The 12,787-nt window shown below is 43.5% G+C and overlaps 1 protein-coding gene across 2 annotated transcripts; it reads left to right on the top strand.

Annotated features, from left to right (window-relative positions):
* The first annotated feature begins 564 nt into the window (after window positions 1-564).
* Window positions 565-12,333, top strand: atcaya (ATCAY kinesin light chain interacting caytaxin a). Of its 2 annotated transcripts, XM_004555111.5 has the most exons (13): window positions 565-1,686; window positions 2,780-2,879; window positions 4,473-4,531; window positions 4,645-4,899; window positions 5,235-5,408; window positions 5,861-5,963; window positions 6,068-6,199; window positions 6,529-6,615; window positions 7,119-7,217; window positions 7,443-7,478; window positions 7,716-7,784; window positions 7,887-7,939; window positions 10,441-12,333. In XM_004555111.5, the coding sequence occupies exons 2-12, from the start codon at window positions 2,803-2,805 to the stop codon at window positions 7,918-7,920; spliced, it is 1,125 nt and encodes a 374-aa protein (XP_004555168.1). In that variant the 5' UTR covers window positions 565-1,686; window positions 2,780-2,802; the 3' UTR covers window positions 7,921-7,939; window positions 10,441-12,333. The 2 variants fall into 2 exon arrangements, with proteins under 2 accessions (XP_004555168.1, XP_004555169.1); XM_004555112.2 differs by lacking the exons at window positions 565-1,686; window positions 2,780-2,879 and adding an exon at window positions 3,189-3,493.
* The last annotated feature ends 454 nt before the right edge of the window (window positions 12,334-12,787 follow it).

Below are 12,787 nucleotides of genomic sequence, written 5' to 3'. Positions count from 1 at the left end.
ATGCGTGAGCTGTGGCATGAGAACACGCGAACAAACTTTAGCAATAGTGCTAGAAATATAATATATTTAACCTTTACATGCTAATTGACAATCTAGTGACATCCATGTTTATATTTATGTTAACATATTTATGTTCTCCTTTGCCCCACACAAACTTAATGCCCTACATATAGTTTTTTGGATCTGGTCTTATTTTAAATTTCAACAAACAGATCATATTTTAAAAAAAAAAACTGTAATTAAAAAAAGTCAATTTAACTAATTAACTCCAGTTTTATGCTTGAGTAAAGGCACTGCTTTATTTTGTTTCCTTCTCTTTTCTGCTTTTTATCTGTTTTACATTTTGTACTGATTTGTATAATTATTATTTGTTATACCAATTTTATGAACGATTAATTGATATATACGTAAATAAATAAATTTTAGCGGAGACGGAAGTACGTTGGAGTGAATGCTCTCGCTTTGCTTAATACTCTGGGTGTGAATGGCTGGGTGATTGGACGGGTGTTGCGTGCCTCTGATAATTGAGGTACAGTCTAATGTTAACCCAGCTGCCTGGGGTGAGTCATACCAAGCACCATCACATTCAGCTCTTCTGGACGTTTCGTATAAAGGTGCACTATGTCCACGATGCTAAAAAGCATCGTTTGACCTTGGGGGTTTTAAGGGCATCAGCTCAGGATCCGTACAAAAAAAAAGAAGAAGAGGAAAACCCTTATTATGCATAAGAGGGACACAAATATTTGTTAAAAGCTTTTTCTCGCGGGTAATTACTCACGAGGCCTTATGGACACAGTAAAAGAGACCTTTTAGGAATGTGCAGAACAAGTATTTTCAGCCATAGTATGCGGTGAAGCTGTAGGGGTGATATGATTGGCTGGCAGAAAGTGAAGTAAGGGTCTGAATAATTCATGTTGTGGGGTAGCAGGTATGAAAGAGGCACGAGCAAGGAGGCATAGAGGCTGAAGAGAGGCTATGGATGGAGAGAGATGCTGTTGCCAGGGAACAGCAGCCACACAGACCACCACTGAAAACAACAGCAGGATTATCTGATGGGACTAAAAGGAGACAGAGGCTGGTGCTTATTTTTCCCAAGTTGCTGCAGGGATAAATAAGCTACTTCCATGGAGGAATGTAAATACAGTGGAAGCCCAAAGAAGCTTTTCAATTGATACTGTGGTGAGAAGAAAAAGCTTCTCCAAAGGTATTTGGGTCCACATTAAGGGAGAAGAGAGGGGGGGTCGATATATATATAGAGAGAGATCACGATGCCAGAGCAGATGCGTTCCCATTAAAGGAATTTTGTGTCTCGGTGGTGTGGAAGTAAGAGCTGAGAGGCAAGGCTGTCGGCTCGCTCTTCACGGCCAGTCTTTCCCCAACAAAGGTGACCAGAGGCGGAGGAGAGGAGAGGGGGGTCCAGAACAGAGGTGCCCCCTGTCCTCAGACACCTGCTGCTGGCGAGCCGCGGACATCGAGGACAGTGTATGACTGTGTCCGTGCACAAGTGCGCGTGCGTGACTCCGAACGAATGAATGAGAGACGGAGAGAGAAAGAGGAGGAGGAATTTTAGACTGACCCACGCTTTTCTGTTGATGTGGAGCAGCGGGGCGGTCTCCCCTCAAATCTGTGCATCTGTGACTGAGGACGAAGAAGACGCTCCACATCGGGAGATCTCACGCCACTCGTGTGAGTTTAACATCCTTGCATTTATTTTATGCATGGTCACACAGCTTGCACACGCATGCACGATTGTCCGTTAATGTGAGAAATCTTTTCTGTTGGATGCTCCACTTGGGGTGACCTAGAAAGGCTGTGGAGCCATTTTACTGCACCTTTTGGTGCTGATTGGCTTTGCAGAAATCATTGATGTTCACATCTGAAGACCGGGAAGAAACAACCCGCTCACAGTTACATGGTGTTCATTTATTTTTTTATAAACATGATTTTGCGATTTACGCCTGCTGGCTTGCCTCCACACAAGAATTTTTCTTGTGCACAATAAAACAAAACATGTGGAAACAAATTATTTCCTTTGTTAGTTATTTGACTGCCTTCCATTTCATACACAGCCACAAGTGCTGCTGCCAAAACCACACCACTCCTAGCGATTATATCACAGTGTTGCTATTATTTCGGTATGCACTGCTGAATGTCATCATCGCACTGGGGCTGGTTGTACTACAGCACATTTTTTGTGGCTAAACACACCTTTTCATTCTGTTTCTAAGTGCAACCTGCAACCCAAGAGTGGAAATGCTTCCATCGCTCTGTGGAACAGGCTCGGAAAAGCATGAGGAAAGCAGAACTTTAGGACTCGTGCAGTTGACTGAGAATTCTCTCTAAGCTCTTAAGCACAAATTAATTCATGCTTTTCAGGTTTTCTATTTAATTGTGTTAGTGCCTGGAAGCCTGAGAAAGCAGAGGTGTGGTAGACTTAAAGAGGAGTCAGTTTTGTCCTCCACGTCTGCCTGTGGAATTCCAGGCGAGGCCAAAGTCAATTTTCATATTTGACTTTTGAAGGATTTCTGAGCGCAGAAAAGCGAGCTCAGTCCGATCCAGTCACATGCCTCTCACATGTGCTCCGGTGGGCCGGGGGGATGAAAACCACGTGAGCTGCAGTGACTTAAGCCCCCTAATTATAATGAAAGAGAGTCAATTATTTGACTTTTCCCTCAGCATACAGGCCAAAACACATGTTCCTGCAGTGCAGCAATGTGTGACACCTTTGGTCTGTGACTGCGAGTGCTATTGCTCATAAAAACTCTCTGCACACCTCCAGGCCCCTGCTCTCCTCTCTGAGGGATGGGCACCACAGAGGCGACTCTACGAATGGAGAACATGGAAGTAAAAGACGAGTGGCAGGATGAAGACTTCCCCAGGTATGATCCTTCCACTTTTTAAAGGCATCTAATGCGCGGTCGTGTTGATGTGATGATGAAAACTGATTGTAAGATTTAAAAAAAAAATCCACTTATTCTCCTTTAAATCCTCAGCTGATTGGTAATTTTCCACAACAGGATAAGATCTGCGATATTGTTTATAATTATGGGAATTTGATGAGCAGTGGCTGAAATTCAGAGCTTAATGAGCAGAAAATAAGTGGCAGGAAAGTGTGATGAAAATCAGCACTGGGCTCCATCCTCCTCCTCCTGCTCCTCCTCCTCCCTTTTCCCTCCTCCTTTGTTGGATGGGGGAGGCAGGAAGCCAGGGAGCAGGTGCAGCGCCGTCTTGGAAGCGGTGTCGGGCAACGTCATGTGACGCAACGGCAGTCGCTGATCAACAACACCAGTTCAGGAATATGGTGGCAGGTTGTGGTTAAAGACGGAGGGTCAGTCAGTTATTAAAGAAGAATCAGAGTGATGCTCTGCTCCGGTTTGGCTCACACCAGCTGAGAGGACAGGGAATGAGCCCAAACACAGAGGTGCGTGAGGTAAAAGATAAAGATCATTAAGGATCGGCTTGGACAAAAGCAGCCCCGCGCTGTCTCCGTAAGGTAAGCATCAGTGGTTCGTGCTGATCTTAAGAGATAATGCAGACATAAACAGATGAGCTTGAGCTCGCCCCCCTCGTCAGTTTGCATTTCTATAAAAAAAAGAGCTTCATTTGTGACAAAGGAAGCGGCGGATCAGTAGTCACTGCAGGGGTCCTCGGGGAATAGAGGCACAGTGTCTGTTTCTGTGGGCTGAAGCGTGATTGTTGGCTCAGGAGGAGCCCGCACTGTCACACAACTGTCCTCCCGCGAATGGGAGGATGAGACGGTTGGCTTTCACGGGAATGCAGCTAAGACCCTCTCTGCTGAACAACACTGCGCTAGAGCTCTCTCCTCCTCCCAGTTTTTTTTAACCAGTGAGAGCACAGCTGTGCACTCAGCTCCTCGGTTGTTCCTCGGGTTTTATTGCCGACAGACAACACATGCAGGTGCAAGCACGTTTGCCCCCATTTGCTTGCTTTTTCTGCTTTAGACACATTTGACAAGGAGGGAAGAAGAGGAAGATGTTGATGTCCTCCCATCCTCTCCTCCTTCTGTGCAGAGTGTAAACAGAAGCAGAAATGCAGACACTTTGTTTGCATGCAAACTGTTTCTCCACCCCTCCATCATCCGCTCTGACTCACACCCTGCCCGGCGGCGCTGTAATCTTCGTCTCTCCCCGGAGACAAGTTAATAACCATCTCTATCCTCTTCTGCGTGCTCTTCTTTTCAGCGCTTAGCCAGATTAGTGACAACACCCATGCCTAGCTTGGACCTTTTAACACGGTCCTAATCACATGGATCCATTTTATTATGAGGTCATAGTTACAAAGTAGGACGTGCTTTAGGATGCATTTATCTCAGCTGAGGAAAAATGATGGGTTTTTGTACTGTGTGGCTGAACCTTTACTCTCTGCAGCATCACAACTTCCTCTCTGTCGTGTAATAGATTGGGCAAACACAGCGCTAAATGCTTACATAGTGTATGCATGTTTCCAACCAGACCACTACCAGAGTACGGAGACATGGACCCCTCCTGTGGTCTCACAGATGACAGAACCTGTAAGTAACACCAACAAGTCGGGGGTCACCGAATGATCATTATTGATGACAAACCCCTCTCTGTGTGGCATGAATCACAGTCTCTTTCCTCCTGCCCTCTGGTCTCACTGTAGCTCATCCTACCTCCCTGAACGTGAGCTCACCGGGAGGAGGAGGCAGCGGCGGTGTGTCCTCATCCCACCGGAAGAGGCGTACGTTGATCGCCCCGGAGATGAACCTCTCCCTGGATCAAAGTGAAGGTTCTTTGTTGTCAGATGACTTCCTGGACACGCCGGATGACCTGGACATAAACGTTGACGACATCGACACTCCAGATGAAACCGACTCACTCGAGTTCATCACGAATGGCAATGACCTGGAGTGGGAAGGTTAGCAGATCCATAACAGGTCGCTGTTTTTACTCCTGATATTAATCCATCAGCTTCAAAAAGCTAGTTGAGGCTGAACTTTAGGCAAAAAGGGTTTTTTGTTGCTATTTAAGCTGAAAATTCACTACATGTATCCATGCACGTACCATAAAATGTCAGCTGAGAAGTTACACTGTGCTCTTTAACCTAAACATACTAATACATGTCGATTTTTACAGAGACTTTGCAAAAGGAAAGGATCTGTAACACAACCTAACTTAAAAGGAGCTTACACATATTATGATCAATGTTTCCCTTCAACTAAAATGATTCAGCATAACTCTGTTCGTGCCCAGATGACACACCGGTGGCATCAGCGAAAGCAAATCCCGTTGACAGATCCGGAGAGGTGGGCGAGGATGGGAATGCCAACAACGGACGCCTCTGGAGAACAGTGATCATCGGAGAACAGGAACATCGCATCGACATGCAGGTCATCAGACCTTACCTTCGGGTCATCACACACGGAGGTGAGAGTCAGAAAAAGCTCTCAATTAGCAATAAAATAATCCTTAAAATCCTTATATATATATATATATATATATGGTGTGATCGTGTGCACAGGCAGTGATTTGTGGATGCAGTGATTTCCATGACAGACTGACGCCTGAACACCTGACGCTCATCATGAACTTTCCCCTTGTTGCCTGCATGCAGAGATTTTTCCGGGTTTTCTGAATTGTTGGTGATATAATGTACTGTAGAGGATGAGATATTCAAAGTCTTCACAATTTTATGTTTTGTAGATGCATTTTTTGCCAACTGGTGAAACTGAGATGCTCTCTTTATAACCAGTCATGTGTAAAAATGACTTAATGTTTTTCAGGAAGTAGTAAAATGTCTCAGTTTAAACATTCAATATGTTTCCTCTGGTTTGTTGTGAAGATTTCCATGACAGTAAGCTTAAACTCTCTCTCCTCAGGTTATTACGGCGAAGGCCTGAATGCCATCATTGTGTTTTCTGCTTGTTACCTGCCTGACAGCAGCTGTGCAGATTACCACTACATCATGGAAAACCTCTTCCTGTGCGTCTCTCAGTCAGAGCCAACTTACTCGCACTTTTAAGCCCTGTATATCAACACATTTTGAACTGCACCCAACAGGAAATCATAACTCTCGTGCCCTCCAGGTATGTGGTGAGCAGTCTGGAGATGCTCGTTGCCGAGGATTACCTGATTATTTACATGAACGGAGCAACTCCTCGGAACAAGATGCCTGGCATCAGCTGGCTGAAGAAATGCTACCAAATGATCGACAGAAGGTCAGAAAAAAGTTCAATACATTGATTGATATCTAGCGTATTGGGAATTTCTTTATATAGATCTTTTTGGAGATGTTCACATCAGCGCTGAACTCTGGCTCATCTCCATCATCCCACATACACGATGCTGATATTGACAGATATGAAAGGGAGAGAAATAAAAGTTTTCTCAAGCTGTCAGTCAGTGAAAGCTTGTCGATGGCTCTGAGTCCTGTTTGGCAGTTGGGAATAAAATTGGAATAAACTTTTAAGCACACACACACAAAGCATAAACGTGTAAACAACGATGCAGCTCTGTTAACAAACGTTTTCTTTCTGTTTTCTGGCAGATTGAGGAAGAACCTGAAGTCTCTAGTCATTGCTCATCCCACGTGGTTTATACGCACCGTCCTGGCTATATCGAGGCCTTTTATCAGGTGATACGAACAAGCTGAATATCAAACACTGAACGTTTTCCATTAAGACCTGAAGGTTAATCGATACAGGCCACACGATGTCTTTTGACCTCCCGAAAACTGAGTCCTTGTTTGGGATGTGCTTTTTATTTTTCTGATAGCTATTTGAGATCAGACAGTCCTGTCAAGTCTATAAACTAAGCTCACTTGTTACTTTGTTACATAGTTGCTACTAACTATGTCCCCATATGGGTAAATGGGTTAATTTTACAGAATAATACAATAAAATCAAGATTTCATAGTAAGTATAAAGCCGGGTCGAGCAGAATGAAGTGTAATGTGCAGGAAAGGAAACATCCCTGAGACGGGAGGTCTGACACAGAGCGACTATAATAACTTTAATCTGTTTCTCATTTAAAATATCAGTTTGACAGCGTGGATCTGTTTGCTGCAGATTTTTTTTATTGTTTGTCTTTTTGTGTATCTGTGTAACTGTTGTGTTGCTTTTCTCTCGTCCTCTGCAGTGTGAAGTTCATGAATAAGATCCAGTACGTCCACAGCCTGGACGAACTGGCAGAAATGGTGCCCATGGAGCACGTCCATGTCCCCGAGTGTGTGGTGCAGTAAGTATCTGTGACCACTAGATGGAGAACGTGAGCTTTACCTGCAGGCAGCGGTTAATCCTTTTTTCTTTTTTTAAAGTTATTACTCATTTAAACCAAACCGAGAACAAGACTGCTGTTTGAATAAATGTAAAATAAGATTATTGCCTCAGTTCCTAAAAAGAGGACTTAGATGGCAGGATTTACTGTGTGATGTGAGGATATAACAGCGCCTCTCGTTTTCAGATTTGACGAGGAGAGGATTAAAGCGCGGAGGGAAAGGTAAGATATAGCTTTGTGCAGTTTTAAATAGCATTACGCGCCAACCTCGTGCATATTATTATATACATATAACTGTGTGCAGAATTAAGAGTGGCTTAAGCACTTAGAACTGGATAACTGGCTACACAAGACTCCCATCGAATAACTCTGTGTATGTAACTCTGTGTGTGTGTGTGTGTGTGTGTGTGTGTGTGTGTGTGTGTGTGTGTGTGTGTGTGTGTGTGTGTGTGTGTGTAGGATTGAGCAGGAGCAGAGACAGCAGCAACAGCATCCAGCCCCACAGGAGCCCGTGAAAAAGTCTGAGAGGTAGAGGTCCTCTAACCACATTTTAATGTGTGACAACAAACTCAGAAGCTCATCAGGTTTCAGTTCGTTATCACAGCTCTTACCTTTACTTTTATTTTTCAGGCCAAAATCAATGATTGTAGGTCAAGGGTTCTGAGACGGACGGAGATTTGAAGGTAACGTTGCACTTCTTATTTCAGCCACAAGATGGTGCTCTGCTCTCACACGAGTTTACCGCATCGCCCATTAAGCCTCTGCAGATTCCAGTTTATGTTTATAGAAGTACATCACTCTGGGTCTATGATGTGTCCTAATTTTGGATTAATGTTCTATGATGACAGGTTCGTCTGTTGCGCATTGTCAGGGTCACAAACTGAAAAAATATTCATCTGATTGCTTTGGTGCTAAAAGTAGAACTGAGCAGGACGCAGTTTCACAGTTTGCACGGTGTGAGTTGGTACTCGTGTGATGTGTGCTTCTTCGCTGCCTTTAAATACTGAGGTTCTGTCATTAGCTGAGCTTTTCTCCTTCAGTGTTTCTTTCTCTACGTTTGCTTGATTCTGTCTGGTGCAGCTTCTTTTCTGCTTTCTAAAGTTACAGCTGTGAAACAACATTTCTCAGTTTCTCGTGTACTTCAGAGATTCTTATAATCTCATATTTTGTGTTAACTTAACCCAGCTGATGGTCACGTACATATTCTGTATCTTCCACGTCATTTAAGTGATGTGATGAGGGAACAAACTTTGTTTTGTTTTTAGATTTTAGGGGTATTTTACATATTTCACCAAACTTTAGCCTTACACAGTTTGTGCTGTATCTCTGGATGAAGTTTCCTGGATTTCAAACAATTTTGGTGTTTTTATCATCAACATATGGCTGACTGAAGAGGTTAATACTGTTCATTTTAAGTCATATTGTCAGTCCTTGAGGTAGATAACTCCTGTACAGAACCTGATTCAGGCTAAAATTTCAGTGGATAGTTTGTTTGTTTGTTTTAATCGATAATATCCTTACAGGCTGCTAATGTGGCAGCACATGCTGGTAGAAACCAGGTGGCTGAAGGTTGTATAGAGTAGTGACCTGTGACTGTCCGGCTGATATGCTCAGAGAGACAGTGTGCTACACATCACTGAGATGCAGAAGCAAGATTCTTGTCAATTTTTTAAACTACTTGAAAAGAGATCATTTTTAGTTTAGGACTGACCCATCATACACTCATACAGGCCACTTCATTAGGTACACTCCTTCAACTGCCTTAATGCAAATTTCGAATCACCCAATCACGTGGCAGTAGTTCGATACACTGTGGCATGTTGACGTAGTCGAGTCAAACTGCTGAAGTTTAAACCCATACAAGTGGGTAAAATGCCTTGTTGATGCCAGAGGTCAAAGGTCATGACCAGACATCTGTGAGCTGATAGGAAGGCAGCAGTAAGTGAAATAACCACTGCAGGTGGTACACGGCAGCAGAAGACCACACTGCTGCTCCTGTGAGCTGTGAACAGGAAACCGAGGCTACAGTTCTCACAGGCTCGCCAAAACAGGACCACAGCAGATTGTCTGTGTACGTTCTCTGTTATCTGGGTCAGTTTTTAGCGCTTGAGGAAAAGGAAACTGGACCTCGTGTTCAAGAACCTTTTTCAGTTCAAAAACAACTGGTGGAAAATCCTTGGTATTCAATTTCTAGTGGGATTCTCCCTTTGGACATAATCCTGGGAATTATTGGCCCACTGTTAATGAAGCAAGTCGTTAAGGGTCATTTCCACCAAGTTGTTAATTGTTCGTGAGACTTTGCTCCATCGCGCTCTTCATTATGTGAGCGTGGGTTGAATCAGCTTGCAAAGAGACTCCAAAACTGCATTGTGGGTGGCTGATTCCTGATGCTGTAAGGCACCGTCTCTGTTAAACGATTTATACTTAATGAAAACGTCTCCTCTGTCTTCTTGCTCCAAAATGGGAACATTAGCATAACCAAACATGTCCTCCCTCTTTTACAAGTGCAGATATCCAGCTGAATCTCGTCCTACTGAGGTGGTTCTCCTGTGCTGTGCTATGCATATGTGGAGTAGGTCTGTGTAACGGTCCAAGCATTCCTCACTGCATAGACTACACTGTGTATGCTGTGCAATGTGCAGTGCTTGTGTTTTGTCAGCTGGGCGAGTGTTTTGTCAAGATTTCTGCAGTGACATTCAGCTGGTAGGGTCAGAATGTGGCAAAAACATCACGAGAGCATGGATCCATCCTGCCTCATATAGTGGTGGTGCAGACTGGTGTGACGGAGGTGTGGGGGATGGCCTGTCAGCATGAATGGACCCATCTGCATATGGGTGCTTACAACAGGATAATGTGCCGTGCAACAAAACTCAGAACTGGTTTCTTGAACATGACAAGTTTACTGGATTGAGATCTGGTGACTGCGGAGACCATTCGAGTGCAGTGAAGCACCTTTGGGATGTGGTTGAACGGGAGATGGACATCATGGATGTTCAACCAACAAATCTACTGCAGCTGTCTGATGTTATTGTGTCAGTATAGACCCACATCTCTAGGAAATGCTTCCAGCACACAGTGTGGGCCTTTTCTGTCCCTCATAGACAGCTGCACTGTCTAAAATAACACTTACATGTTTTTATTGTGCAGACATGATAGTTCTTTGTGCTCTTTTCTGTTTGTGCAGGGCTCACCTGAAGTGGAGCGTGAACGTCCAGCAAGTCTACACAAGCTTCGTGTCATCATCCCGCTGACGATTTGTGCCGTCGTTGTCCGATCAAAACAAAATAAATGCTCCGTCCCATAATGCCACTGGGAACTCACCCCTCCTCTATCCCAGAGGGGTTTTATGGCCACACTAAATGAAGTCACTACTCTGTTACCAGATTTGATTTAAAACCTGAAACCGCTGCTCGATTCGTTCATTCTTTAATCTGCTGTTAGGGAGCTCGTGCTGGATTATAATGAGCCTCCTTGTTCCTCGTTGTTCGAGTCAGAGATTACAGGCTTGAAGTTAATGAGGGCAAAATTACCTGAAAATCGTGACAGTTTAAAAACACGAGCGAATCTTGAAGCTCCTTTAACTGAGATCTGGGTCAGTACGAGACCACTGGAACAAACTCACATTTATATTCGTGCCGGTTCATGTGAATGTCGTGTGCGTCAGATGTAGATAACAAGGCTTTTCCAATGTATCAGATGCTTTATTTTATTTTTTTACCTCATAGCTGCTGCATCATAAGGCCCTTTGAAGCGCTCTCATATGCTGTTCTGACATGTCAACATGTGCTAACGTTTGCTGGTGCGGGGGTCCTTTAGCTCTGTGAAGTTTCCTTTGATCGCCTCCACTTACTCTGTACCCGGTGTCATTATGTGCCTCAGTCATCCTGAGTGTTTAAAAGAAAAGGCAGGAACGTGAGCGCTTACTGCAGTTTGTGACCCATACTGGAAAATCTACAGGAGTCCCTGTAGATTGTAAAATTATTTAGGTAAGTTCAAGCAATATATTGTTTATTTTGTGTAACATAGTCACATAAACAGCCTTCATACAACACTGAATGCTTTGTATTTAGATAATATTTTGGCTAAACTCCATATTACAGGTTCCCATAAATGTAATACTAACACGTGTGCAAAGTATCTACAACAAATTTGTATAGATTCTGTAAAGATGTGATGAAAGTCAAGACATAAAGCAGACAAAGTTTGACAAACTGCACATGAAGCAGTGACGCTTTCTCTCGGACGGGGTCGCAATTAATACGTCTGAATTTAATTCCAGATTAATGAGTGAATGTTTTGGTCATTCAGAAACGTCCTCAGTGATCAGCAGTGTCAGCACCTCTGGACGGTTTAACTCTGGTTCTTTGTGTCTTCCATTTTTTCAAATTATTGTAGCAGGAAGACTGAAGCATAGGATTACTTCTGTGTGGACTTCATGACTTGATTGTCTGTAAACTGCTCGTATGTTTTGCACTATTGAATTTGGGTAGTTTAAGACTATGATAGATTTATGCATTTTGAGCTGTTGTTAGTATGACTTGTGTTTTTGTAGGTTGTGGGCATTCTTATGCATTTTTGGTACAGAAAATCTGACCAATGAAAAGTCTGTTTATAAAGTGCCGACTTACTTTACTCCTCTTCTGTTGCCTTTCCAGAGTGGCAAAGTTGGACAAAAAGCTTGAACTTTTCTTTTTGTGATCCTTTAAGAGTGTTTTTCACTGGCAAACCCGACCTGGCAGCGTCCCGTCTTCATTCTGCGAGGGGGACGCCTCTCGCTGGTCGTTTGTTGGTTGAACCGAGTGCCTATTGTCGAACCAAATGCTTCGGGGAAATCTGGAAAAATGAAGGAATGTACAGTGTAGCATTTTACTTTTTGGTTATGTTTTTTATTTGAGTCACACTCGTGCATAAACTGTTCATTCTGACTATAAAAGCACAAAATCTGTAATGTTTCAACCCATAAACCGACCATACCTGCTGTAAAATGTTTGCTCACATATGAACTGTTTCACTCTCCTGAAGCTTCCATGATTGTTTCTGCCTGTAAATATGACTGAATAAATTGTTCCTCATCATATGTTCTCTGTTTGTTGCTTAGAGCACTGCCTGGGCTTAAATTGGTTACATGCGTGTTAAACTACTGTATGTTCTCTGAGCTGTTTGCAAATATTGGCTTGACTTCCTGGGTGTCACATGGAGGTGGGTGTGTGGCGGCTTTTTCACAGAACAACGTGTAACAGGGCGACTCTTTCTCAGCACCAAAACAGTAGTGTGTGACGTGATGCAACGACAGTTCTGAAAAGTGTTTACATGTACAATATACACTCACTGGCCACATCATTAGGTATACCTGCTCCCTGAGACGTATGTGGCACCGATTCAGTGCACATGCGAAGCAGATGTGTTACAGCAGCAGAAGAGCACATGCTGTGCCAGTCCTGTCAGCAAAGAACAGGAAACTGAGGTTACGGTCACCACGGCTTACTAAAATTAGACAACAGAAGATGTTTGTGTAGGTTTCTCAGTCACCC

This window comes from Maylandia zebra, linkage group LG23 (assembly GCF_041146795.1).
Source record: "Maylandia zebra isolate NMK-2024a linkage group LG23, Mzebra_GT3a, whole genome shotgun sequence".
NCBI lineage: Eukaryota > Metazoa > Chordata > Actinopteri > Cichliformes > Cichlidae > Maylandia > Maylandia zebra.
Note: the sequence above shows the minus strand (reverse complement) of the source record. Positions and strands in the feature narration are given on the sequence as shown.

Coding starts and splice junctions, on each gene's coding strand:
- atcaya (XM_004555111.5), top strand. CDS start 2,803: ATGGGCACCACAGAGGCGACTCTACGAATGGAGAACATGGAAGTAAAA. Junction 6,200..6,528: donor TACCAAATGATCGACAGAAG/GTCAGAAAAAAG, acceptor GTTTTCTGGCAG/ATTGAGGAAGAACCTGAAGT. Junction 7,218..7,442: donor GTCCCCGAGTGTGTGGTGCA/GTAAGTATCTGT, acceptor TCTCGTTTTCAG/ATTTGACGAGGAGAGGATTA.